Here is a 27,129-nt window from a genome sequence, read left to right as displayed (position 1 = left end):
CCATGAAGTCACAAAGAGTCGGACATGACTGAGCGACTTCACTTAGCCTAACTTCACTCCCGCGTTGCAGGAGGATTCTCTACCAGCTAAGCCACAATGGAAGCCCAAGAATACTGGAGTGGGTAGCCTATCCCTTCTCTAGCAGATCTTCTCAACCCAGGAATAGAACTGGGGTCTGCTGTATTTCAAGCAGATTCTTTATCGGCTGAGCTGCCAATGAAGCCAGCAAGTTTTGTAGCCAGCATGGCCAAAAACAGTTACCAGTATCTCCAAGCTGCCCAGCAGTACTGTTCTAGTTCCTGTGTGTAAAAGCATCACATCCCCAATTTCCCTGACAACCTCAAATTACCCCAACTCCTATTCACAATTTGCTTTCGAATCAAGTATGCTAGCCCACCCCAAAGCGTGGATGTGGATGTCCATGTACATCGCTCCATATTAGCATAAGGCCTGAAAATCCGGTACCCTGCCACCTTGGGTTAAAAATGGCCCATGATATTTTGCTTCATTCAGAGCATCAGCTGTTGCCAGGAATAAGATTTAAGGAATCAAAATCACTTCATAAATCAAAAATTAACACTCAGCAGTAATGAAAGAAGGAGTCTTTTTCAAAACTGACCTTACAGAACCAGGAACTCCACTCAATACTCTGTGACAAGCCAGGAAAAAGTGAACTCACTCAGTCATGTCCAGCTCTTTGCAAACCCATGGACTGAAGCCTACCAGGCTCCTCCATCTATGGAATTTTCCAGGCAAGAATACTGGAGTGAATTGCCATTTCCTTCTCTAGGGGATCTTCATGATCCAGGGATTGAACCTGGGTCTCCTGCATTGCAGGCAGATGCTTTATCATCTGAGCCACCAAACAAGTACAGGAAAAGAATGTAAAAAAAAGAGTGGATATAAATATATAGCTGACTCACTTTGCCGTATACCTGAAACTTACACAATATTAACTATTAACTTAAATATGTTGCTCAGCTGACAACTTGTGTCTGACTCTTTGTGATCCCATGGACTGCAGCACGCCAGGCTTCCCAGTCCTTCACTACCTACCAGAGTTTGCTCAAACTCGCGTCCACTGAGTTGGTGATACCATGCAACCATCTCATCTGCTGCTGTCCCCTTCTCCTCCCACCTTCAGTCTTTCCCGGAATCAGGGTTTTTTCCAATGAGTCAGCCTTTTGCATCAGGTGGCCAAAGGATTGGAGCTTTAACTAAGTTAAATATACTTCAACATAAAACTAATAATAAGAGGTAATCCTTTAAGATTGTGATGTTGGATTCATCCTTAACCAAGAGATGAATCACTCTTGTACTTCCTAAGTGTACATGCTCACACATGTATGCACAGACACACACATGCTGACATTGAGACTGCCACAGTTGACACAGGGCAGCCAAGAGACTGCACACTTTGCTGGCCTGCTCATCTCTGTCTGTCAACAAGGCTTGACACCCAGGTCTTACCTTTTCACCTTCAGCTTCAGGGTCTTATGCAACCCCTTCACCAGGCAGATGGCCTCCTGTCTAAACCTGGACAGACCAATGTCGTTGATGCCCACAGTCTCATGTCCAGCCAGCAGTTTGTCCATGGCTGCAGCTTTGCTCCTTTCTTTGACCTGCAACTCAGAAAGAGGGTCCAGGAACCTTCCCCCACACCAAAAGAGCAAACCAGTCCCCAGAACACAGACAGGAGGATGTGTCGGTGACAGCTCTGTGCCACCTACCAGTTGTCAGACTGGCTTCAGGATAACCCAGAAGTGAAGATATCCAACTTGGGCCAGGATTCCCTGTGGGAGACAAGGGATGCACCCTTTTCCTGGTCTGTACCCCTCATCTGGTTTGTATCTGCAAGGCCTACCTCTTATGGAAGGGACCCCAAAATACACCAACACTCAAAAATACACCAGAAACGGGGGATCCAGGGAGATCCCTTCGCTTTCTAGATCTCCTCCCCGCCCCCACCAAAAAAAAAAAGAAAAAAATACGGGTGTTATAAAATTATTGACTAGTTATTTCTCACTCATCAATCCTGCACCTAGAGCTTTCCTGGGGATCCCATAGTTAAAACTCTGCCTGCCAGCACATCAGACATGGGTGATATCCTTGCTCAGGGAAGCGTCCACATGCCACAGTGCAAGTAAGCCGGTGCACGACAACCACTGAGCCTGGGCTCCAGAGTCCAGGTGCTGCAACTACTGAGCCAACGTGCTGCAACTACTGAAGGTGGTGTGCCCTAGAGCCCATGCTCCACAACGAGAGACGCCATCACAATGAGAAGGTCACATGCTGCAAGTGGACAGGGGCCCTTGTTTGCCACACTTGGAGAAAGCCCACATGCACCAACAAAGTCCCACCAGAGCCAAATAAATAAATGAATGAATAAACAAATATTTTAGAAAGGTCCTGCACCTAGGACTTTTCCTGTAACAGCTTTCTTTTAATATTTTATTTTTTTTATTTATGTAACAGCTTTACTTAGCTATAACTCAAGTAAACACCAATCCCCTATGTACATATGAATGAACTGTACTCCGAGTGGTCGAACTTTCAACACCCACCCAGTTGAGAACAGGCTTCCTAAGCCCAGAAGAAACCTCATGGCTGTCAGCAGTCACTCCCCAGCCCTCCTGGGCCCTGGAAACCATGTGTGGGTCTTGGATATACCTCCTATGGACACTTGATATACACAGAGTCATACAACAGGTGGCCTTTTGTGTCTGGTTTCTTTCACTCATGATGTGTTTTCCAGGTGCATCCCTGTTGACCTCTGTGTGGGAACTCCATTCCTTCTTATGGTTGAGTGATATTCCATTATACCAATTGACCACATTTGATTTATCTGTTTATCAGGGATGGATATATTTACATTGTTTCTACTGTTTGGCTATTGAGCCAGTTCAGTTCAGTTGCTCAGTCATCTCTGACTCTTTGTAACCCCACAGACTGCAGCATGCCAGCGTCCTTGTCCATCATCAATGCCCAGAACTTACTCAAACTCATGTCCATTGAGTCAGTGATGCCATCCAATCATCTCATCCTCTGGCATCCCCTTCTCCTCCCACCTTCATTCTTTCTCAGTATCAGGGTCTTTTCCAGTGAGTCAGTTCTTTGCATCAGGTGGTCAAAGTATTGGAGTTTCAGCTTCAACATCAGTCTTTCCAATGAATATTCAGGACTGAGTTTCTTTAGGATGGGCTTGTTGGATCTTGCAGTCCGAGGGACTCTTAAGAGCCTTGTCCAACACCTTCTCCAGCACAAAATATTTGCAGGTCAAAAGCATCAATTCTTTCGTGCTCAGCTTTCTTTAGAGTCCAACTCTCATATTCATACATTTGGCTATCAGCACACATGAACACTTGTATACACATGTTTGTGTGTGAATATGCGTCCTTATTCCCCTTGTGTGTAAAACTAGGAGTAGAATGGCGGGGTCATGTGGCAACTAGATTAAACATTTCCATGAACTGCTAGACTGATTTTCTGTCATGGCATAGAGTCTTAGGTCTGGAATGTGGGAACTAGTTCCCTGACCAAGGCATTGAACCCATGTATGTAAAACATTTCCTACTCAGAGTTATACACAGTATGTATACAAGTATATTGGCTGACTCCTTAAAAGGATTTTATGATTTTATGCTGAGAATTTTCAATCTGTAAGTCCTTAACTCAGCTTTTATTATATAGTAATAACCCAACTAAGCATTTAGTAAGCCATCAATTAACCAACCTACTTTCAGTACCAGTGCCCTGGAAACTGAATGCTGTGCTTAGTCTCTCAGTCATCTCTGACACTTTGTGATCCCATGGACTGCAGTATGCCAGGCTCCTCTGTCATGGAGGTCTCCACACAAAAATACTGGAGTGGGTAACTGTTTTCTCCCTCCAGGGGAATCTTCCAAACCCAAGGACTGAACCCAGGGTCCCTGAATTGCAGGCAGTTTCTTTACACCCTGAGGCACCAGGGAACTCCAAAAATACTGGAGTAGGTAGGCGAACCCTTCTCCACTAGATCTCCCCAACCCAGGAATCGAACCTGGGTCTCCTGTACTGCAGGTGGATTCCTTAATAGCTAAACTCTCAGAGAAGCCCTATGGCCCATGAATCAAATCCAGCCAGCTAGGACTTCCTGGTGGTCCAGTGACCCATGGTGGATTCATGTGGATGTATGGCAAAACCAATACAATATTGTAAAGTAATTAGCTTCCAGTTAAATATATATATATATATATATATATATATGTAATGAAGATAATGGAGTTCAAAACAAACAAACAAACAAAAAAGACTCCATGCTCCCAATGTAGGGAGCCTGGGTCCCATCCCTGTCCAGGAAAACCCAACATGCTAGATGGTGTATCCTATCCTCCCCCTGCAAAATATCTACACACCTGTCTTTTTTATTGGGGGGGTGGGGTAAATAAAATTTTACTGCAATACAACTACACCTATTTGATTATTCACTGCTACTGGAGAGAATGGAATAATCTGGGGCCCATAAAGCCAAAAATAATTACTACTTGGTTTGTTACTGAAAAAAAAAAATGCCAACCTCTGTTCTACACCAAAAAGCCATTCTTTTTACAAACTGCTAGGAAAAGTAGCAAAAAAGATGAATGTTTATGTACAGTTTTGAAAGTTTGCTGTGCTCCTACTATATAACAGGGTTGACCTGAAAATCAGTTCCAAACTTTACCAGGCACTAAAGCAAGGAAACATTCCTCCTCTGGGAGTCACAGAGCTGGAAATGCAGCCACTGACAGGCTCATGTATGAAACCACATGGTACTTGGACTTGTTTCTCCGCCTGGACCTGAGAACAACACATTAGGATAACAGAGCCAATTATTTATTGTAAGCTGACACGACAAACAAAATGACTACCCCTAACAGAACCACGAGCAATTCATTTGGCGAACAACTGGTTTTAAATTCTAGACAATTTTCATCCCAACATAATGACAGATCCCAACATTAATAAGCTGCCACCTGGCCAAGATTACATACTCACCCAGAACCAGCCAAGGTTATGGACACGTTGTGGAGAGCTTGTATTTTGACATGCCCCAGCTGGGAGGCCCAGGGGCTGTTTCCAGTCGGAGGGTTGGTGGGCAGTTATCTGGGGGGGTGGGGGGGTGGGAGGTGGAAGTCCCAGAGAAAAAAAATGGAGTGAACAACAGGGGAAGGAACTTAAAGACTGGAAAGGCAGTGATGGAGGCTGCCCACACAGAAAACAGACCCACGAACAGCAAAGGACAGAACCCTTGGGCTTCCTGGAAAAAGAGGGTGAAGGAGCAGGTTCAGTTCAGTCACTAAGTTGTGTCTGACTCTCTGCGACCCCGTGAACGGCAGCACGCCATGCTTTCCTGTCCATCACCAACTCCCGGAGTCCACCCAAACCCATGTCCATTGTGTCAGTGATGCCATTCAACCATCTCATCCTCTGTCGTCCCCTTCTATTCCTGCCCTCAATCTTTCCCAGCATCAAGGTCTTTTCAAATGAGTCAGCTCTCCATGTCAGGTGGTGAAAGTATTAGAGTTTCAGCTTCAACATCATGGAGGAGAAAGAAGGGGCGTGTGTCCCAAAAGAGACAACAACCAGACTCGCACAGAGCTGTTGAATTTGAGCATCACAAGAAAGCCTTTAGGTGAAACCATGATGATGGAGGAACATGCAGGATTTTAGGACAGGTTCTTAAAGTAGCACTCCCTACAGCAACCCATCATCTATAATGACTCAGCCATGACCTGGTGGGCTTTTCTTTCTCATCCCCACAAATCCTTGCACACAAGACTCTCTCAAAGTGCTGTCATTAGCGTTTGGCTAAGGGACTCGCCTGGTGGTCCAGTGGCTAAGACTCCGCGCTCCCTAATGCAGGGTGAGGGGTTCAATCCCTGGTCAGAGAACTAGATCCCACATGCCACAGCTAAAGATTATTTTCTTTAACACAAATTTATTTTAATTGGAGAGTGATTACTTTACAATATTGTATTGGTTTTGCCATACATCAACATGAATGTGTATACGTGTTCTCCATCCTGAACCCCCCCCCCCCTTCCACCTCCCTCTTCGTACCATCCTTCTGAGTCATCCCAGTGACCAACCCCAAGCATCCTGTATCCTGCATTGAACCTGGACTGGCAATCCATTTCATATATGATATACATAATTCAATGCCATTCTCCCAAATCATCCCATCCTCACCCTCTCCCACAGAGTCCAAAAGACTGTTCTATACATCTGTGTCTCTTTTGCTCTCTCGCATACAGGGTTATCATTTCCATGTTTCTAAATTCCATATATATGTGTTGGTATACTGTATTGGTGTTTTTCTTTCTGGCTTATTTCACTCTGTATAATAGGCTCCAGTTTCATCTACCTCATTAGAACTGTTCAAATATACACAATGGAGTATTACTCAGTTAAAGATTCTAAATGCTACAGTGAAGACAGAAGAGCTTCGAGGAAGATCTTACTTGGCCAAAAATATGCATATATATGTTTTTGAACGAACATCTGGCTTCACCCTGAAGCCCAGAGCATATTGTGTCGCTTCCCTTCGTCTGCAAAGACTGCCCAGCTCCTCCTCCAGCCACAAAGACTGCATTCCAAGGCAGCCCATCTGCCTCTCCCAAACCATACTCCACCTACACTCCCAGCAAAAATGGCTCCAGGTTTGAGAGACAGAGTAGCTGGGGATCCCTGCCCTCCTTGGCTTCCTCACCAAAACAAAGCATTTATTCAACATTTTTCTCACTCATGGTGAAGAGTGGCAAATAAGGCAGCTTTGAAGACCTCTAGTCTGAAATCTTGACACCATCAAACTTCTCCCATGAGGGAAACGTCGTTAGGCTTGAACCTGGTGAAGCACAGACCTGAAGCTGGACCTAGGGACCCAGGAATATGGCTTTGCCTGCCAGCTCTGTATAGTGTATCATATCTTACATGTGATAAGTCGTGCCTTAAGTGCATCATTCATTCCAGACATGTACATTCCTTTTATCGCCAGTCAAGAGAGTGCTGGGCACTGCCAGTTGCAGAGGGTACTGTCTGCAGGAGCCAACAATGGAGCAATCCTGTCCTACAACCCCCAGGCAAAGTTCTCAGCATCGCTTACTGTAGATCAGAAACAACAACAAACCACCCTGTACAAAAAGGCAAGCAGACAAGGATAAAGGAATCCACACCCCACCCACAATGCCTGTAATATGCACCAGTCAGAAGGAAAGCCCCAAGCTCTCTCGCCAGGTTGAATACTCTGACTTAAGATTATTCACTGGAATTTGGCTTGTAAAACTCCTCTTGAGGTCCCCAGTTCAGTCAGTACATTTCAATCTGTCAGTCGTGTCCAACTCTTCTCGACCGCATGAATCACAGCACGCCAGGCCTCCCTGTCCATCACCAACTCCCGGAGTTCACTCAAACTCACGTCCATCGAGTTGGTGATGCCATCCAGCCATCACATCCTCTGCTGTCCCCTTTTACTCCTGCCCCCAATCCCTCCCAGCATCCCTCCCAAAAATGAGCATACTGCTTTGCTGTCCTTATGCAAAGATTTATCCTGAAAACAGCAAGAGGGAAGAGGGAAAAAAAAAAAAAAAGAAAGAAAACCACTCATTGGAAGTCTTTTTGGAAGCAAGCTTTCATATTTCATTCAATGGACTTTACAGATGATGAAAGATGTTTACCTACGAAGGCCACGGGACCCCCAATTCTCATGAGAGTCAGGACCTACTTAGGAAGCGACTGGGTCATGGCAGTGGGGGTAAGAGGGGCAAAGCTTGTGGATGGCGATGAAAGACCTTCCCTGGACAGCAACTTGAAAGGCCCGGCACAAATAGGGGTGTATAGTCCATGAGAAGGGGTCCGAACCCAGGCCCCCGAATGAAGAATTTCAGCCTGAGGAGTGCAGTGCCCTGGCAGGGGAGCTGTTAAAGATAAGTACAGGAAGAGGAAGATGAGGAATTTGACCTTGAGTTTCAGAAACCTGAAGGATACCCTGGAGGCAGTGGTGGGTGGAGTGTGGGGGGGCTCCCAGAAGGACAGACATGGAAGCAGGGGAATGATCCTGTATCATGTGAGCAAATGCAGCTTATCCTTTAGGTAGACAGGTAAAAGCATCTCCCCCACCCAGAACAGATCACAGATCGGCAGTGGTTCAAAGCAACACAGGGCAGGGAATACGAATGTAAACAAGGACTAAGTGAGCTGGGAAGGCAGGTCAAGGGACATACTCGATGGACATTAAGGAGTCAACACAGGAAAGGGGTGTTCAGTAGAGCTCAGATGTGGAAAATCACAACCACCAGAGATCAGAACAAAAGGAGGCGGAACTTCTGTGCAGAATCAGATTTCAAAGGCCATGAATCACACTCATGACTTATCAGCTATGACTAGGAAGCCATCCAGAGGAGAGCATAAGATAGCACAGGCTTCTACAAAGCCAGGATATTCTTGATATCACCTCCCTGGTGGTCACTCTTCTGAGTTCCCTTGTCTCCAGAGAGCTGAGTCATGCAAAGAGGATGCAATTGCAAAGCAATTGGAGAGTACATCTCTGATAACAGAGAAGCCTGTCAAAGAAATAAAAATTAAAAATAAAAATAAAAAACCTCCACCCCAAGGCGTACAGTGATGTACTCTCATCATTAGTTTCTGTCTCTGTACAATCCCAGGGAGTATTTTACCACTGATCTGTGTAATTCAAGCTTTGCAGGAGCTCTCAGTTCAGTTCACAGAGTCAGTTGTGTCCAACTCTTTGCCACCCCATGGACTTCAGCATGCCAGGCCTCCCTGTCCATCACCAATTCCCAAAGATTGGTCAAACTCATGTCCATTCAGTCAGTGATGCCATGCAACCATCTCATCCTCTGTCACCCCCTTCTCCTCATGGCTTCAATCTTTCCCAACATCCAGGTCTTCTCCAATGAGTCAGCTGTTCGCATCATGTGGCCCAAGTATTTGAGTTTCTGCTTCAGCATTGGTCCTTCCAACGATATTCAGGACTGACCCCTTGTAGGATGTCCTGGTTGGATCTCCTTGCAGTCCAACGGATGCTCTCAAGAGTCTTCTCCAACACCACAGTTCAAATACATCCATTCTTGAGGGTTCAACATTCTTCATGGTCCAACTCTTACATCCACACATGACTACAGGAAAAACCATAGCTTTTACTAGATGAACCTTTGTGTGTCAGGTAACATCTCTATTTTTAGTACACTGTCTAGGTTTGTCATAGCTTTTCTTCCAAGGACTCGCAGCTCTAGAAACATCTTTTAAGAAGGACGGCCCATGTTATTACAATTTTGAAGTGTACTCTTTTTAAATTTTTTTTTTTTTAAAGAGGTGGAACTGTTCACAGATTATTTTTTCAGTGCAATCAGGAAAGAAGAGGGTAATGAATTTGCTATGGCTGACCTGGGCTTCCTAGGTTGGCACTAGTTGAAAGGAACGTGCCTGCCAATGCAGGAGATATAGGAGACATAAGAGACATAAGAGTCATGGGTTTGATCCCTGAGTTGGGAAGACGCCCTAGAGGACGGCACAGCAACTCATTCCAGGATTCTTGACTGGAGAATCCCATGGACAGAAGAGCCTAGTGGGCTATGGTCCACAGGGTCACACAGAGTCATACACAACTGAAGCAACTCAGCACAGCACACATCTTGAGTGTCAGCTGACTGTTTCATGGGGGATGGTGTCATTTTTAACCAAACAACACAAAACATACTCAATGGCAATTTGAGTCACAACTGTGCATGAAATATGTCTTGAACATCTAAGATCACCTCGACTCCCAGGTGTTTTAGTTGAATCATTTTTCAATGATTCAATTTTTCAATGGTTCTTTCTTGTTCCTCATCATGACATTCGTTTCTCATAATGTGCCTTGAACATGCCATGAAAAAATGAAAATCAAGCATACAGTTCTTATGATATCAAACAATGAGTTAATGGGGCCTATGATGGCACAGCCTATCAATGTTTGGTATCCCCTTAAGGTCAGGAAGCAACAGTTAGAACTGGACATGGAACAACAGACTGGTTCCAAATAGGAAAACCAGTACATCAAGGCTGTTTATTTTCACCCTGCTTATTTAACTTATATGCAGAGTACATCACGAGAAACACTGGACTGGAAGAAACACAAGCTGAAATCAAGATTGCTGGGAGAAATATCAATAACCTCAGATATGCAGATGACACCACCCTTATGGCAGAAAGTGAAGAGGATCTAAAAAGCCTCTTGATGAGAGTGAAAGAGGAGAGTGAAAAAGTTGGCTTAAAGTTCACTATTCAGAAAACGAAGATCATGGCATCTGGTCCCATCACTTCATGGGAAATAGATGGGGAACACAGTGGAAACAGTGTCAGACTTTATTTTTGGGGGCTCCAAAATCACTGCAGATGGTGAACATCAGAAAGTTCACGGTTTAAGTATTAGTGACACCTGGCTGGGAGAATTTTGAGCACTACCTTTCTAGTGTGTGAGATGAGAGCCATTGTATAGCAGTTTGAGCATTCTTTGACATTGCCTTTCTTTGGGATTGGAATGAATACTGATATTTTCCAGTCCCCTGGCCGCTGCTGAGGTTTCCAAATTTGCCGGCATAGAATGCAGCACTTTCATAGCATCATCTTTTAGGTTTTGAAATAGCTTAACAGGAATTCCATCACCTCCACTACCTTTGTTCATAGTGATGCTTCCTAAGACCCACTTGACTTCCCATTCCAGGATGTCTGGGTCTAGGTGAGTGAACTTTCTATCGTGATTATCTGGGTCATGAAGATCGTTTTTGTACAATTCTTCTATGTATTGCCACCTCTGCTTAATATCTGCTTCTTAGGTCCATATAATTTCTATCCTTTACTGTGCGCATCATTGCATGAAATGTTCCCTTAGTATTTCTAATTTTCTTGACGAGATCTCTAGTCTTTTCCATTCTATTGTTTGCCTCTAATTCTTTGCAGTGATCCCTGAAGATGGCTTTCTTTTCTCTCCTCGCTGTTCTTTGGAACTCTGCGTTCAAACGGGTCTATCTTTCCTTTTCTCCTTTGCCTTTTGATTCCCTTATTTTCACAGTTTTGTAAGGCCTCCTCAGAGAGCCATTTTGCTATTTTGCCATTTTATTTTCCCTTGGGTATGGTCTTGATTCCTGTCTCCTGTACAATGTCACAAACCTCTGTCCATAGTTCATCAGGTACTCTATCAGATCTAGTCCCTTAAATCTGTTTCTCACTTCCACTGTATTATCATCAGGGATTTGATTTAGGTCACACCTTAATGGTCAAGGAGCAGGAACTTTTTAATCATGGCTGCAGTGGCTATCACTTTGATGTTAGGCCTTAATACAAAATTTAGTAATGTACCAGTTTTATATTAATTATCTGTTTCTTTCTCTTTATTCTGATGCCCGCTTTTGTCATTTAAGTCAAGAAGACATTGTCCCATACTGGCTAATGCTTATGTCAGTGTTTTCAAGTGACAGAATTAGGTGGTCTCTTGACTATTCTTCGACATAATTGTTTTTAAACATTTCATGCCTTATCTTGAAATACAATTTTAAGCACTTTAGAACAAGCATCAATGTGATCTCAAGCAAAATATTGTTAATGATCAACCTAATTTTAAAATCAGTAGAGTTCATGAGGGAAAGGAAAGCCAAGATTTGATGAATACTGTAAGAAACGCTGTGGGAAGAAACAGCCACCTCTATGGACTGTTGATCAGGGCCTTTATTGGGCGGTCACTCTCAGGCAGCACTCCCGGGGGCGGGTGAGCAAGGAAGCAAAGGGAGTCTGCAAGGTATGAGGGGTGGGGAAAGGTTTTATAGCCAGGGCCGGGCTCCCATATAAGGTAGAAAGCACGGGCTCAGCGGTGATTGGTGTCCAAGGGCTCCGTGTCGGCACCTGATTGGACGGCTTGGTTGTCGGCCCGCCTCCGGGACTTGTGTGCGGCACTTTTCCAGGGCATGCCTCAACACGCCCGGGCAAGCCTCAACATGCCCGGCATTGCCCGACCTTTCAAATACGCAGTGTGAGATGTTGCTAAATCAGCATTTAGCGTGCCATTTGAAATGAGCCGCTTTGATGTCCAAAGGTAGAGCGTGTAGTCATGAAGACCAAGACTGAATTGTTTTTCTCATATTAACGGATAACTTAAATATTTCTAGTAGCAGATAGCTTTCTTGGAAATAGCATTTGTGATTTTGGATTAATAGTTGCACTTTTGTTGATTTTTACTTGCTCTAAAAATAAGGGGGTAAATACATACGTGTAGCTGAAGAGACTATAGACATTGTTTGAGAGAATAAAAGCTTTCTCATTTTCATGGAGAAAATTAATATATGTCACCTTGAGACAGCTCTCATTTGTTATAATCAGTTCAGTTCAGTCGCTCAGTTGTGTCTGACTCTGCGACCCCATGAATCGCAGCACACCAGGCCTCCCTGTCCATCGACAACTCCCCGAGTTCACCCAAACCCATGTCCATCGAGTCGTGATGCCATCCAACCATCTCATCCTCTGTAGTCCCCTTCTCTTTTATTAATAAAATAATTTTACCTGAAAGAACAAGCAAACCAGACAAGGAAATTCACAGAGGGCAATAACAAAATATCTTGACAGATATTCAACATATTTCTAAACAAACCAAAGTGTCATTGTGTGAAAAAAAATAGAGATATCAATAGAAAAACAGAAGTAGCTTCTGAAAGAACTCAACTCACTATTAACTATCTTTTATTTGAAGGCAAAGAAACTGACTCAAGTTAATTCTAAGAAGCAAAGCCCTGAGGTTATTATCTCTTTTTTTTTTTTTTTTTTTTAATGAAAATCTAGGAAATTTAGGCTGGAGAGGGAAGAAGAGGATAGAGACTTCAAGTGCCTTGAAGGAGGAGGAGGAAAGAGAGGGGGTTGGAGATTTGATTGTGTTATTTGAACAGCATTGGTGGAGCTCAAACAAGGGAGGTAGCAAGGCATGCAGGCCTACGGGAAGAGCATTTCCAGAAGAACAGCACTTGCAGTCTTTGGATTGGAAAGACATGGAATTTGATGGAGGAAAACCAAGGCCAGTGATGTCAAAAAGAGTACATTACTGGGGAAAATAGCAGAGTAGAAGGACAGAGAATGGAAGAGAGGAAGCAGTCAAGGACCATATCGCTGGAAACTTTTAATTTGGCAATAAATACAACTTGTACTCCTCAGGAGCATACTTCAAAGCAACTAACAATCACAGTGTTGATAATGCTAAGTAACAAAAAAACACATAACTAAAAGATTTCGTATTTTTACTATAGAAATTGAAGAAAGGAGATAAGAATGCAATAGTCTGCACATTTATTTATACATAGAGTTTTCACCTGAGACCAGAACACACACACACTTCTTTATACACCTAAAAGTGGTTTAAGCTGACACTTAGCAAAGTGCTTTGGCCCAAGTAAACTAACTGGAAAGGCCTAGTAAAATATTCAAAGGGCAAATAAACCAAGCAAGCTTTGAGTACATAAATACAATGTATTTGCATTTGAATTTACACTCAGGAAATTACCTAAAATGGAGACTGAAAGGTCGGGCATGTTGAGGCATGCCCCAGAAAAGTGCCGCACACAAGTCCCGGAGGCGGGCTGGCAACCAAGCCGTCCAATCAGGTGCCGACGTGGAGCCCTTGGACACCAACCACCGCTGTAGCCCGTGATTTCTACCTTATATGGGAGCCCGGCCCTGGCTATAAAACCTTTCCCCACCCCTCATACCTCGCAGACTCCCTTTGCTTCCTTGCTCACCCACCCCCGGGAGTTCTGCCCAAGAGCGACCGCCCAATAAAGGCTCTGATCAACGGTCCATAGAGGTGGCTTTTTCTTCCCGCGGCGTTTCTTACAGACACAATAGACTCACTACAGCTTAGTCATCTGTAGTCCTTCCTCTTCAGTTCTGAGAGGGATGATAACCCCTTGGTGATTATCACTTTCCAGCATTTTGGGAAAGCTTAGAGGATTTAAATAAATTGAGGAGGGGGGAGAGTGGGGAGAGACAAAGAGGAGGAGAAAGGAAGAGGAAACGGAGAGATTGCTCCTGGCACAGGTCTACAGACAGGATCCCAGCTTCCTTGAATGGTGCACAGAGATTGCTAGCTATCTGTGCCAGAAGTGGAGAAGGGGTGACATTCAACTCCAGGAGGAGACTCAACTCCAAGAACCTACGGAGGCAGCCAAGTGTGCTGATGTTCAGGAACCAATACTTAGAGGGTACCCCACAGGTCTGTGAAAGAGCCCTTGGAGACAGCAAGAAAAAAGATTTTCACACGTATAATCACAGATTAGATAGTTGGATAGATTAGAGGAAGGATAACTCTATGACCTGATAATTACTGAAATAAACGAGATAATTCTTGCACATCGGACTGTGTCAAGTAAGACTGAAACTCAGTTAGTTTGATACAATGGGAAATTACACACGCCAAGAATTAGCTGTTAACGCTACTACATTTGTGTCCAAGGCAAGATAAGATACAAAACTGAAATCTTCACATGCTCAACTAGGGTAAGACACATGTAACTGGAAAAGGTAAGGAAAAGTGCTAAAAAGGGTTTAATCATCCTGGACTATTTTTACCCACTATATTCACTATTCTTGGACAACTCCATTGTAGCTTAAGGGTAAGAGAACTTAATGTAGCCCAGTTCGAAAACTGAACAGATTCCCTGTGTTTGATCCTTTGCAGTTAAAACTATGGGTCCGGCACAAATCAAAGTGGACGTCAAGGCTCTTTTTCCTTTGGGAATTTTAACTTGCTTTACGACTGTGTCTGACACAGATATGCCTACCTCATTGGGACTACAGGCCAGCCAACTGGCAAAGGGGACGCAATGAATCAAATTCCCCTTTTGATCACTCAACAGGAGGTCCACAGGCACCAGGTCTCATTCTATTAACTATCTCTGCTTCTCCAACTGCAGTCAGTGATACACAGGGCCTGCTTGATGCTTGCAAGGGTCTCTCACCAAACACAGGCATTTTAACCGTTGGCTTCCTTGAGATGTCCCTGGGCTAGGTAAACGCACTCTGAGACAGTGTTCCTTCTACCTTGGCTCTATGCCTGGAGTGAATGTATGCCTCTTCCTCAGCTGGGACAAGAAGCCACAGCCCTTCACTGATTAAATCCCGTGTCTGGTCCAAACTCACAACATAGCTTCTCCATCAACTTCTCCACTGCACGCTTTCAGGGCCAGGTTATCTTCGATCAGCCCAAGAGGCACTTCAGAGAGTGACATTCAAATCTGGCTATATAGCTGATACTGAGAACTTCAAGGCATGAAAACAGTTGAAAATTACGTTGCTAAAACACTCTACAGATTATGTGTATAGTAGAGCCTTCGAACTTACAAGTAACATGAAATACCAGAGTAAGTTGTTACTTCTCCTTTCTCCACTTCTCATTCTCTCTCTCACACACGCACACATTCTTTTAACATGTTGACAATTCTATGAAAAACAGATAATAGATTTTTAAATAACGTCTCAATATGCAGATCAAACAAAACTGTACTTCCTGTATTTAAAACAAAAACACATAAATTACCCATCAGTTTCCCTATATTTGATATTACTGAATAACCCTATAATTTTTTTTGTTTTTAATGGGGTATTCAACTTTGACTGAAATACTTGCTTCAGACTTACTGAAAGTAGAATTAAGTTTTTTTTTTCTTTTTTTGACCTCCTACTTTTAGATTTGGGGGGTGATGATTCAAAATCAGATGTGTTCACAGTAATGGATGCTACTCCCACCAATCCTGGTTGAAGGACTTCCAGTGATACCTGAATAACAATTTTTGTTTCAGGAGATAATCCTTCTAGCTGCTTAGGCTTAAACATTTGATGACACTGGGTCTTGTGCTCCCTTTCCTCTTTGGAAGTTAAAAACTGCAGCCGACATTTGGAACACTGGTGAAAACTCTTTTCCCAGTGCCTTCTATGATGACGTCCGTAGGCTGTTGCAGTTTTAACAATTTTGAGACAAAATGGGCAAAGCAGATTCTTAGTGTTACCATGGTATGCTCTGAAATGTGCATCCACATCTGCAAAAAATGATGATCTGTAACTGCAAACCTGGCATACATAGGGCATTTCACCAGGCTTATGATTGTCTTTCATGTGCTCTAAGGGAACCTGATCTGTCTCAAAGGACAACTCACAGATGCAACAGACTGCGGAGGGCCCCTGGGGAGTGTGGACACTTTCAATGTGACACTGCATCTGGAAGGGAGTAGGAAACTGGCGGAGGCAGTGCCGGCAGGTGGTGTGGGTTTTCCAGCTGTCACCTCTCTGCCTCTCAAGTTCCAAATGGTGCTTCATGTGATTCATAAACTTGACATTTTTTAGAACTTTCAAGCAGCTGAGGCATTTAAACGCTGTGTGGGTCTTCAGTTCTGGCTACTCAACTCCTATATGCTCTCCATAGTAGAAGTCACGAAGAAACACAATCAGATTTCCTTCTGTGGGGTCAATAATCTTGTTTGGACTTGCTAAACTTGGAAAATCAGTTTTTGTCAGTCCATTTTCCCCTAAAGGTCTTACAGGCTTGCAATGAACACTGTCCTTTGGAAAAGGTGTTGGACAAGGTTCTCCATTCTGAACATGGCTTAGTGAGGTATGGACACTGTCTGGTGTGCTCTGCTGAGTAGTCACTGTATGAAAAATACCTGAAGGGGACAAAGCTAAAGAATGTTCCCCATCACTGAGCTTAGGCCTTCTGGGATTTCTGCTATTTGTTTCACAAGTGGAAAGTCGCTTTGAGACATGAGGACTTTTATTCATATCTTCTGCAGAAACCGCTCTTTCTACTGGATGCTGCAATGAACTTGTGAAGGTAATCAAAGAAGAACATGACTCCTTTGAAAAGCAATTTGGCACTCTTTGTGGTGAAATACTTTTATAATCAGCTTGAGACGGAGGTTCAATAATAATAGGACTATCTGTTGATCTTGATTCAGAGTCAGAAACTGGCAAGACAGTCTTTGCTTCTGATGTAGGAGTCACATGACTAACAGGCTGTAATCTGTGAGTGTTACCTTTCCTGCAGAGACCATACCTTTTTCTCCTTGAACAAGAACCTGGGTTAACTCTGTTCAGTATGTTTGAAACGACTGGTTTCGAAGCTGAGCTCATCCCAACAAAGATCACGTCAGCATCTTCATTTACAAGTTCCACTCCGACCAATATCACTTCATCATCATCATCATCTACTTGTTTGGTTTCTCCCTCCCTTTCCGTACTTCTGGCTCTTGTTCTTCTTCACGTAACATACATGGTAGTTCCATATTTTGAATCCTTTTTTATTCTTAGAGGGTGCGGCCACAAGTCCCAGTGCTTCCTTTATACAAACTGCCACCTAAGTATAAACATATACATATTAGTTAAGCACAGAAAAATGAGCTATTTGATTATCTCCAAAACTCTAGGGTAATTATAAACACCTTTATCTTACAGACAAAGGCACCGAGTGTCAACGAGACTCAATGACAGCTGAAAAACCTATGACTACAAGTCTACATGGCTCTAGAATCATAGCTTTGTCCCATGTTCACTTTAATCTCTTCTACTTAAAAAAATAAAGAAAAAAAACCCCAACACTACTGATCACTAGGTAAAATCACATGTAAAGGACGAGAGTTTTTGCAAAAGCATTATTGTACAGTGTTGAGAAACATGGACTTTGGAGGCAAAGAAGATTAAGTTGGAATTCTAAGTTAACTGCACACCAGCTGCATCTTCTTGGGCAAATTTATAACTTTTAAAGGTGTTTCTGTCTCTTAAAGACAAACATGCTTATTTCTTAGACTTAAGGTTAACAGCTCTTTTTAAAAGGCATCAGCTAGTCAATGGCATCTTGTTTTGTAGTAAAATTCGAAGAAAATGTATCTTAAATGCACATTACACCTGATTCACAAATTCTAATTTCATAAATGTTAACAAAGAAAATAGGTAGCAAATTCAAAGTATAATCTATCTATACCTAGTTAACAAACAGCATAATTCAATGTCAAGCACTTAACACAGGCCTAGGAAATTGACAATGAACTCTCTTGATAATCTCACCCCAATTCCACACTGATATATCCTAAATTTCTCCCTCTAAATCCAACAATGCTTCATCCTTCACGCCACAGGTCTCTTCCCCACATAGCAGGCAAAGTGATGCCAGTATTTCTCTCATACCAATATCAGACAGAGACATCACACACACACACCCCTGATATCCCTTATGAATACAAGTGAAAGAGTCCTCAACAAAATACTGGCAAACAAAATCTAACAACATATAAAAAAGACTGTATACCATGATTACATGGGATTTATGGAGGTATGCAAAGTTGATTCATTTTATGAAAGTGAATCAACATTATGCCATTTTAAAACAATAGAACAAAAAACACATCTGCCTGCAGAAGAAGCATTTCCCTGAATCTAGCACCTTTTCATAACAGGGGTTAAAAAAAAAACACTTAATAATTAAGAACAGAAGAGAACTTTCCCAATCAAAGGGTACCTGTAAAAGACCCACAGCTAACATCATGTTTAATAATGAAAAACTGAAAGCTTTCCCTCTAAGACTGGGAACAACACAAGGAAGTCTACGACACACTTTGGCTCAACATTATACTGGCAGTTCTATAACCAGAGCAATTATGTAAGAAAAAGGAACTGTTGCTGTTATTTAAAAAAAAAGAAGAAAAAAAAAAAAAAAAACAGCCTTCAGAATGGAAAGGAAAAAGTCAAAGTATATTGGAGATAACATACCTTTTTATATAGAAAATCTTGAAGAAACCACAAGTATTAGAATTAATATAAAGCTTGCAGAATACAAGAGAAATATTTTAAAAGTCAATCACATTTCTATACAGTAGCAACAAATGTTCTGAAAATGAAGTTAAGTATATACTTGAATCTACACTAGCATTAAAAATACTACTTAGGAAGTCAGAAAGAGAAAGACAATATATTCTTTATAATGGCTGAGTAATACTCCACTGTGTATATGTACCACAGCTTTCTGATCCATTCATCTGTTGATGGACATCTAGGTTGTTTCCATGTCCCGGCTCTTACAAACAGTGCTGCGATATACATTCGGGTACATGTGTCTCTTTTAGTTCTGGTTTCCTCAGTGTGTATGCGCAGCAGCGGGATTGCTGGGTCATATGGCAGTTCTATTTGCAATTTTTTAAGGAATCTCCACACTGTTCTCCATAGTGGCTGTACTAGTTTGCATTCCCACCAACAGTGTAAGAGGGTTCCCTTTTCTCTGCACCCTCTCCAGCATTTACTGCTTGCAGACTTTATACAAATCAATTCTAATGAGATAGATGAAACTGGAGCAGATTATACAGAGTGAAGTAAGCCAGAAAGAAAAACATCAATACAGTATACTAACACATATACATGGAATTTAGAAAGATGGTAATGATAACCCTGTATGCAAGACAGCAAAAGAGACACAGATGTATAGAATGGACTTTTGGACTCTGAGGAAGAGGGAGAGGGTGGGATGATTTGGGAGAATGGCACTGAAACATGTACACTATCATGTAAGAAACGAATCGCCAGCCTATGTTCCATGCAGGATACAGGATGCTTGGGGCTGGTGCACAGGGATGATCCAGACAGATGATATGGGGTGAGAGGCGGGAGGAGGGGTCAGGATTGGGAACTGATGTACACCCGTAGCGGATTTATGTCAATGTATGGCAAAACCAATACAGTACTGTAAAGAAAAATAAAGTAAAAATAAAAATTAAAAAAAAAAAGAAAGAAAGAAAAATATCATATGGTATCACTTACATGGACTCTAAAATATGACACAAATGAACTTATCTACAAAACAGAAACAGACTCACAGACATAGAGAGCCAGCTATGTGATTACCAAGTGGGGATAAGTCAGGCAGGCATAGATTGGGAGCTGGTGACTAGCAGATGCAAACTATAATATATACAATAGACAAACAAGATCGTACTGGATAGCACAAGGAACTATATTCATAATGTGTGATAAACAATAATGGAAAAGGATATGAAAAAAATTGTGTGTGCATATGTGTGTGTGTTTACATATGAAGGAAAGGAAAGGGAAAGGGAAGGAAAGGAAAGACAACTGTTGGCAAGCATGTACAGTAATTGGATCCTTGTGTGTTATGAATAGATTTAACATGGTGCAACTGCTACAAAAAACAGTTTAAAGGCTCCTCCAAAAATTAAAAACTAGAACTGATGCATGATTCAGCAATTCCACTTCAGGATATAAATTCAAAAGAAGTTAACATGGGGTCTTGAGATATTTGCGCAGCCGTGCTCACGGCAGCACTAACTGCAACAACTAAGAGGTGGAAGCTTCTAAATGTCCATCAAATGTGATATATACATACAATGAAACATTATTTAGCCATATGAAGAAAATTCTGTCACATGCTACAACATGCATGATCATTGCACACATCAAGCCAAATGAAACAAGCCAGTCATACAAAAAGACAAATACTGTAAGTTTCTACTTGTATGAAATAGCTAACATAGTCAAGCAACATAAAGGAAACAAAAAAGAACGATAGAGTCCATGGTCTAGGTCAACAGTCAAGAAAAGAGGAGTTGTTGTTTAATGGGACAGGTGATGGGTATAGAGTTTCAATTTTGCAAGATGAAAAGGTGTAGAGGTCTGTTTCATAACTATGTGATAAGGAATTCCCTGGTAGTTCAGAGGTTAGGACTCCACAGTTTCCTATCAGGGGCCTGGGTATGATCCTCAACCAGGGAACTGTCATTCAAGCTGCATAGCACAGCTAAAACAATGACAACAACAACAAAACAACACTGTGACTATGTGTGTGTATATGTGTTAGTCACTCAGGTGTGCCCAACTTTGCATCCCCATGGACGAAAGCTCACCAGGTTCCCTTCTCATGGGATTCTCCAGGCAAGAATACTGGAGTGGGTTGCCATTTCTTTCTCCAAAAGGCTGATGAAAGTGTGTGAAATACTTAGCATGCAAAAATGATTAAAATGGTAAAAATTTAAGTTGGATGTTTTCTACAACAATTAAAAAAAGAAAAGCATTTAACAACCAGGAAAAGAATTTGAATAGACATTTCCGACTCTTTGCAACCCCATGGACTGTAGCCTATCAGGCTCCTCCGTTCATGGGATTTTCCAGGCAACAGTGCTGGAGTGGATTACCATTTTCTTCTCAAGGGGATCTTCCCCACCCAGGCGTTGATCCCAGGTCTCCTACATTGCAGGCAGACACTTTCCCTTCGGAGCCACCAGGGAAGCCCCTAGCAAAATGTAAAGCAGTCTCTCTGAAATACTACTTCACACTCATACTACTTCACACCCAATCAAAATGACGAATAATAACAAGTGCTGCAGAGGATGTGGAGAAAAGGAATCTTCAGATATTGTTGAGGTAACTGCTGTAAAATGGTATAACCACTCTTGCAAAAGTGGTTTGTCAGTATCTCAAAAATTAAATATAGAGGAGCCATATGATGCAGCAATTTCGTCTTTTGTATATATCCACAACACTGAAAATGTTCAGTCCATGCAAAGTCAGTGTTCACAGCAACATTACTCACAATAGCCACAAAGAGTACACCATCCACGTATTATCCATTCATTGACGAACGGATAAGCAAACTGTGGTATATGCTCAAAATGGAATGCATGGAAGTCATTTACCATATTCATAATCCATATTCAGCCATAAAAATAAAACAAAAACATTCACTGCTATACAGCCATGAAATGGAGGAATCTTGAAAGTACACAAACGAGGGGACTTTCCTGGAGATCCAGCGTTTAAGACTCTCCACAGGTGCCATCTCTGGGCTGGGAACTAAGATCTCACATGCCACAGAGCTAAATAAATAAATATTGAAAAAGAAAATATGACATCTGAATCAAGCCAGACACAAAGGTCACACTTTGTATGTGGGAGAACTGTAGGTGGAAGAGAAACAGGAAAGAGAAGCACTCTGTAATCCAAGTGAAACATTTTTTTCAGGGAGGAGGAAATGAACTACTCTGATAAACGCTGCCAATAAATTAAATAAAATAACAACTAAAAATTGACCACTGAGTTAAACATTTGAAATTCACTTGTGGCCTTGACAAGAGTGGCTTTAAAGGAAAATGAGAGAACTCGAGATAACAAAGTCTAGGAACAACTCTGCAGAAGTCTATAATAAACAAATATGAAATAAAAGCAGCAGAAGCAGAATGTGTCACCCAAAGATGGATTTTTAACGACAGGTCACATTATAGTCAGTCTGTTTGCTGATGGGAACCATCCAGAGAAACAGAAAACTTAATCCGGGACAAAGAGGAGACTTGCTAGAAGATCAAGAAATGAGTAGGTCTAGAACTGAGTACATCAAGAATTGAGTAGATCAAGCTGGAGAGCACACAAGCTGGAGAAGGCAATGGAAACCCACACCAGTACTCTTGCCTGGAAAATTCCACGGACAGAGGAGCCTGGTAGGCCGCAGTCCATGGGGTTTCGAAGGGTCGGACACGACTGAGAGACTTCAATTTCACTTTTCACTCTCATGCATTGGAGAAGGAAATGGCAACCCACTCCAGCGTTCTTGCCTGGAGAATCCCAGAAAAGGGGGAGCCTTGTGGGCTGCTGTCCATGAGACTGCGGAGTTGGACACGACTGAAGCAGCTTAGCAGCAGTAGCAGCACACAAGAAGAGTACACAAGCCAAATAATTTGCTCACATTGACAGAGCTGAGATCATATGAAACAAAAGGCTGGCATGGTGGATTAATGGGTATGGTAACCAGCCTTCAAGTGAATCGAATCTCCTGATATTCCCACACCTGTGTAGTTCTCTCTCAATCTATCACAGGGTTGACCTGTGAGACTAAGCAAATACACAAGTGAAGATGTGTAACATCTGAAAGAAGACTCTGCACTTTATCATGGGTGCAAGTGCTTTCCTGAATCACTCATTTTGAGAAAAGACAGCAGCCTCCACAAGAGAAGCCCCTTGGAGAGGCCCACAGAAGGAGGAACTGAGGCTTCATGAGTACAGACAAGTGAGAGTGCTTAGATTCAACAAACTAAGTCTTCAGAGGTTGCCAAGCCAGACAAAAGCTTGACTACCTCAGGCGAGATCCTAGGCCAAGAGAAAACAAGTGTTAAGTTCTTTCAAACTACTCAATTTGAGATCATATGTACAACACAAACATTTCAAGTTATTCATACCACTCACATCATACTTACACACAGAAGAGTTCTCCTATAAATATAGCAAAAATTTTAAACACACACACACACACACAAACAAAACAATCCAAAGCACCGAAACACAGGAGTTGCCTGGCAGTCCAGTGGTTTGGTTAGGACTCAGTCCTCTCACTGCCAGGATCCTGTGTTCGATCCCTGGTTGGGGAACGAATATCCTATGAAGCCACATGTTGTGACCAAAACAAAACATGCTGTGAAGTTCAAAGCTGTACCAGCAAGATAAGTATACAACACAGCTGTAGGCACAAGTTGCTGGGCATAGAGCTACCTATGATCTTGTTTACATGCATGAAATGAACTCATGTGGTCCCTCGCCCCCATCCAGTGGAGTTCACTAACTTAATGAAATAAAGCCCTTAAGGGTACGGAAATGAGCAAGTAATCCCACGTGAACATGTTAAACCACACACATTTTCTCTGAATGAACCACTTGATTCATTTATTCATTTCGCCATGCTGCTTGGCTTGTGGGGTCCCGGTTCCCTGACCAGAGCCTGAATCCAGACCACTGCAGTGAAAGCCCAGAATCCGAATCACCAGGCCACCAGGGAACCCCCACACCTGCATTGCTTTGCTCTGCTAGCTAAAACCTTAGGATATGTGCATTCCCCATTTTAGCCTCACCAAGTGGTAGGAGTCAGCTCTACACAGCTTAAGACCCATGGTGCTCTTACTTTTTTTCTTTCAAGAAGGCAGGAGAAAGCAAGTCACCCTGCCTGTTTTTAAGCTTGCCACTCCGAAAGCTGCAAACCTGAAACCATGACTGCCCTGAAGTCAGCACCCGCAATCAGGGACAGGTAATCCCCAATCAGGAATACTCTCTCTCAACACCAACGTGTCAGCCGACGAATGAAAGGAGAAAAACGGAAAGTAAGAAAGCCACAACTTTGTCCCTTATTGTAAAGATGTCTGTCACCTTACCTCAGGGGCCCACTGAAATCCTGAGCGCTTGAGACCTACCAGGCAGCAAACGGTCACATCCTGGGGACAAGCAGAGGAAAAGCTCAGGGTGAGTCACCTGTTCCGGGAACATTCTATCCCCCCAGGCCCTACCTGGTCCTACCCTACGGATGCTGACCAGGCGTCTCACACTCAACCAGACCGAGTGATTGAACTCCTTTGCCCTGAGCTTCTTCCTCCCACCTCCCTTCTCTCAGTAACAAACAAACAAATACCTCATCTGCCAACTCCCCGAACCAAAGGCCTGAATCTCGGGGCCCCCAGGGACGGGGCAGCCCTGGAGTTCGAGGAGACGCAGAGGAAACAGGAAAACGACCAAAGCACCAGGGCAGTGAAGAGGCCACTAGATCGATTTTTTTTTTTTTTTTTTTGCTGCGCCCGCCTGACTGTGCCTGGGTGCAGAACCAGGTTGGGCCGTGAAGATTTGTGTGTGTGTGTGTTTAAATACATTAGGTTCCACAGGAGAGCTGGGGGTGGTGTCGGTGGCCAGGGGCCTAAGAGGCCCTTTCCGTGAGCTGGCCTGTCCCACCCCCTGGGCAGGAAAGCTGCTGGAGAGCACAGCCCGCCCAGACTAGAGAGGGGAGAGGGCGAAAGGAGCCTGAGGCCTGTGGGTCCTGCCGCACGCTCCCTCCTGAGGGCCCGCGGGCCCTCACCGGCCGCCCCGCCGAGCAAGGCCTGGTGCGAGTGGGGACCCGAGAAACCCTCCCTTTAGCCATCAGGCACCGCTTGGGCTGAACCACGCTCCAGTCCTTACCGGTCCCTGTTGGCGGAGGAGACAGAACTGCCTGTGGCTCACCTGTCTTCAGCAGTTCCCGGACCAAGGCTGAGGAGGCGAGCCTGAGGGGATGACGCTTCCTCAGGTCCGGGGCGCCGCCTCAGCTCCCCCTACAGGCGTGCGGGCGTCTCCCATGATTGGCGGCCAGGTGTCGGCGCCTGCAATCTGATTGGCCTCGAGGCCGAGTTGGGCGCATGCGCGGGCGATGAGCCCTCCCCCCACCCCCTCACCCCGTACAATCGCCTGCTGGAGGCGTGGTCAGGCTGAATCTGAATCTCAAGGGTCTTGGCTCAAGATTGCTCAGCTCACCAAACGCGAAGAGAAAACAGATGCACAGGGCTGAGAACGGCCTCCGAGTCTACCAGGGGAGTCCAGTGATGGTGTCCAGCACTCACAGCCCTCAGGGATGACCTCCCTTAAGCAAGTTCTTTGCTTAAGGAACTTGACCATACAGTGGATCTTGACGCCCCTCCTCTTGGAATTACATTTCAATCAAGGCAGGGCAACCTGCCCCTGTTTTTGCACTGTCTGTTGTGAGCTGAGAATGAGCTTTACTTTTTCTTCTTCTTCTTCTTCTTTTTTTTTTTATTTTATAGCTTTGCACTTTTAATGGCTGAGGAAAACCAAAAAGAATTTTATTTTCTGACATGAGAATTGTGTGAAATTCCGTTTTCGGAGTCCTTAAAGTTGGAACAGGGACTTGCCAGCTTCTTTGGTTATTCTCTATGCCTGAAAACTTAATTAATGCCAATGATGATATTCGCAAAGCCTAAAATATTTCTTTTTTGACCCTTTAGAGAGTCTTTTTTAAAGGCCCTGTTCTGCTGGAAGTCTCCTAGCAGTCATATGGGAAAATAAAGTTTTGGTTTTGTTACATTTTCTTCTCTATTATATTCATTTTTCATTCTTTACTAATTTAATTCCTTCATATCTCTATGTTTCCTTTAATGGAAGCAATGAAATAACATCAAATAAAATACCTCTGTTGGTAGTTTTCACAGGTAACATGTTAGAACGTATATGCTCAACTAAAAATACGTTGTATATATACAGTAAATACCACTTTAAGTAGCTTCAGAACTTGTATCTGGTTTGAAGTTACTAGGAAGGTTTGTTAAACATCCAATATTCTAACCTCCAGCTGTTCTCAACTTCAAAAAGAAAACGTTTTCAATAATTTGTTACCTCAAGTTTCAACTCCGTTTTAGCTACATATATGAACATGCATTCTAGGTCACATGATTTAATCTGATATATTGCCGATAAGTGAAAATTTTGGAATACCTTACTCAAAAGAGAGATGTTGTTTTCTTCTTCCAGAAAGACAGGTAGTGAAGCCGATCTTTGAACGGTTTGTCGGTTTTTATTAAATCCATAAAGATTAAGCTGTCGAATTAAACTTTTCGTGCTCTTGGTTTCAAATATTCTGAAAGGCTCCTTTCTTTCCAAGACTTCTTTCCTAAAGAGTTCTTCACTGATCACTCTACATGTGCCTGTCTCATCCCACCAAATAGACTCAAACTGATCACTTTCAACTATATTCCAAAGCTTTTGTGGAAATGTGAGTGAAAGAAAATCATTCACATCATCTGTTTCAGAGACAGAATATGTGTAGTGTGGCCTTTTGATCACAAGATCCTCAGACAAAGCCTGAAAAGCACATTCTTCACTCATAGATCTCAAAACTGAGTCCCCAGGTGTATAATCATACCAATAAGATCTAATGGAGGTTTCTGAACCAGTGGATTCATCTTTAGGAGGTCCATCTTGAATTTCTGAAGAAATATGTGCCATCTCAGGGAAAGCTTTCTTCAGATAATTTTCTCATTTGTCTGCTTTTACACAATGCAACTTCAAATGATGTTTGGCTGGCCTACAGAGAGAAACTCTCTGGACAATCACAGAGGTCCTCCCGGTCAAAAAGCTGTGACATCACAAAATCACTGGTCTCCTAGCAATTGAAGAGTAATGTTCAACCAAGTGTTTACTTCAGCATCAACTTCAAATACAGACTGCTGACAGAAATAGTAACCAAAACCATGAAGCATGCAAAATCTCATTACTAAAGTTGTTGGCTTTTTT

At 43.0% G+C, this 27,129-nt stretch overlaps 1 protein-coding gene and 1 pseudogene across 1 annotated transcript; both read right to left on the bottom strand.

Moving 5' to 3' along the window:
* Positions 1-1,466: 1,466 nt before the first annotated feature.
* LOC128070988 (zinc finger protein 280B-like) lies at positions 1,467-25,182 on the bottom strand (annotated as a pseudogene).
* A 1,155-nt stretch (positions 25,183-26,337) lies between these two features.
* LOC128070996 (heat shock transcription factor, Y-linked-like) lies at positions 26,338-26,841 on the bottom strand (the record flags this gene model as incomplete). The annotated part of the gene is made up of 1 exon (XM_052663992.1): positions 26,338-26,841. A coding segment is annotated over exon 1 (504 nt), but the record flags the coding sequence as incomplete, so codon positions are not given.
* Between the last annotated feature and the right edge of the window lie 288 nt (positions 26,842-27,129).

The sequence above is a fragment of the Budorcas taxicolor genome, chromosome Y (genome assembly GCF_023091745.1).
Source record: "Budorcas taxicolor isolate Tak-1 chromosome Y, Takin1.1, whole genome shotgun sequence".
Classification (NCBI taxonomy): Eukaryota; Metazoa; Chordata; class Mammalia; order Artiodactyla; family Bovidae; genus Budorcas; species Budorcas taxicolor.
The sequence above is the reverse complement of the archived record's forward strand: the minus strand, read 5'-3'. Positions and strand labels throughout refer to the sequence as shown.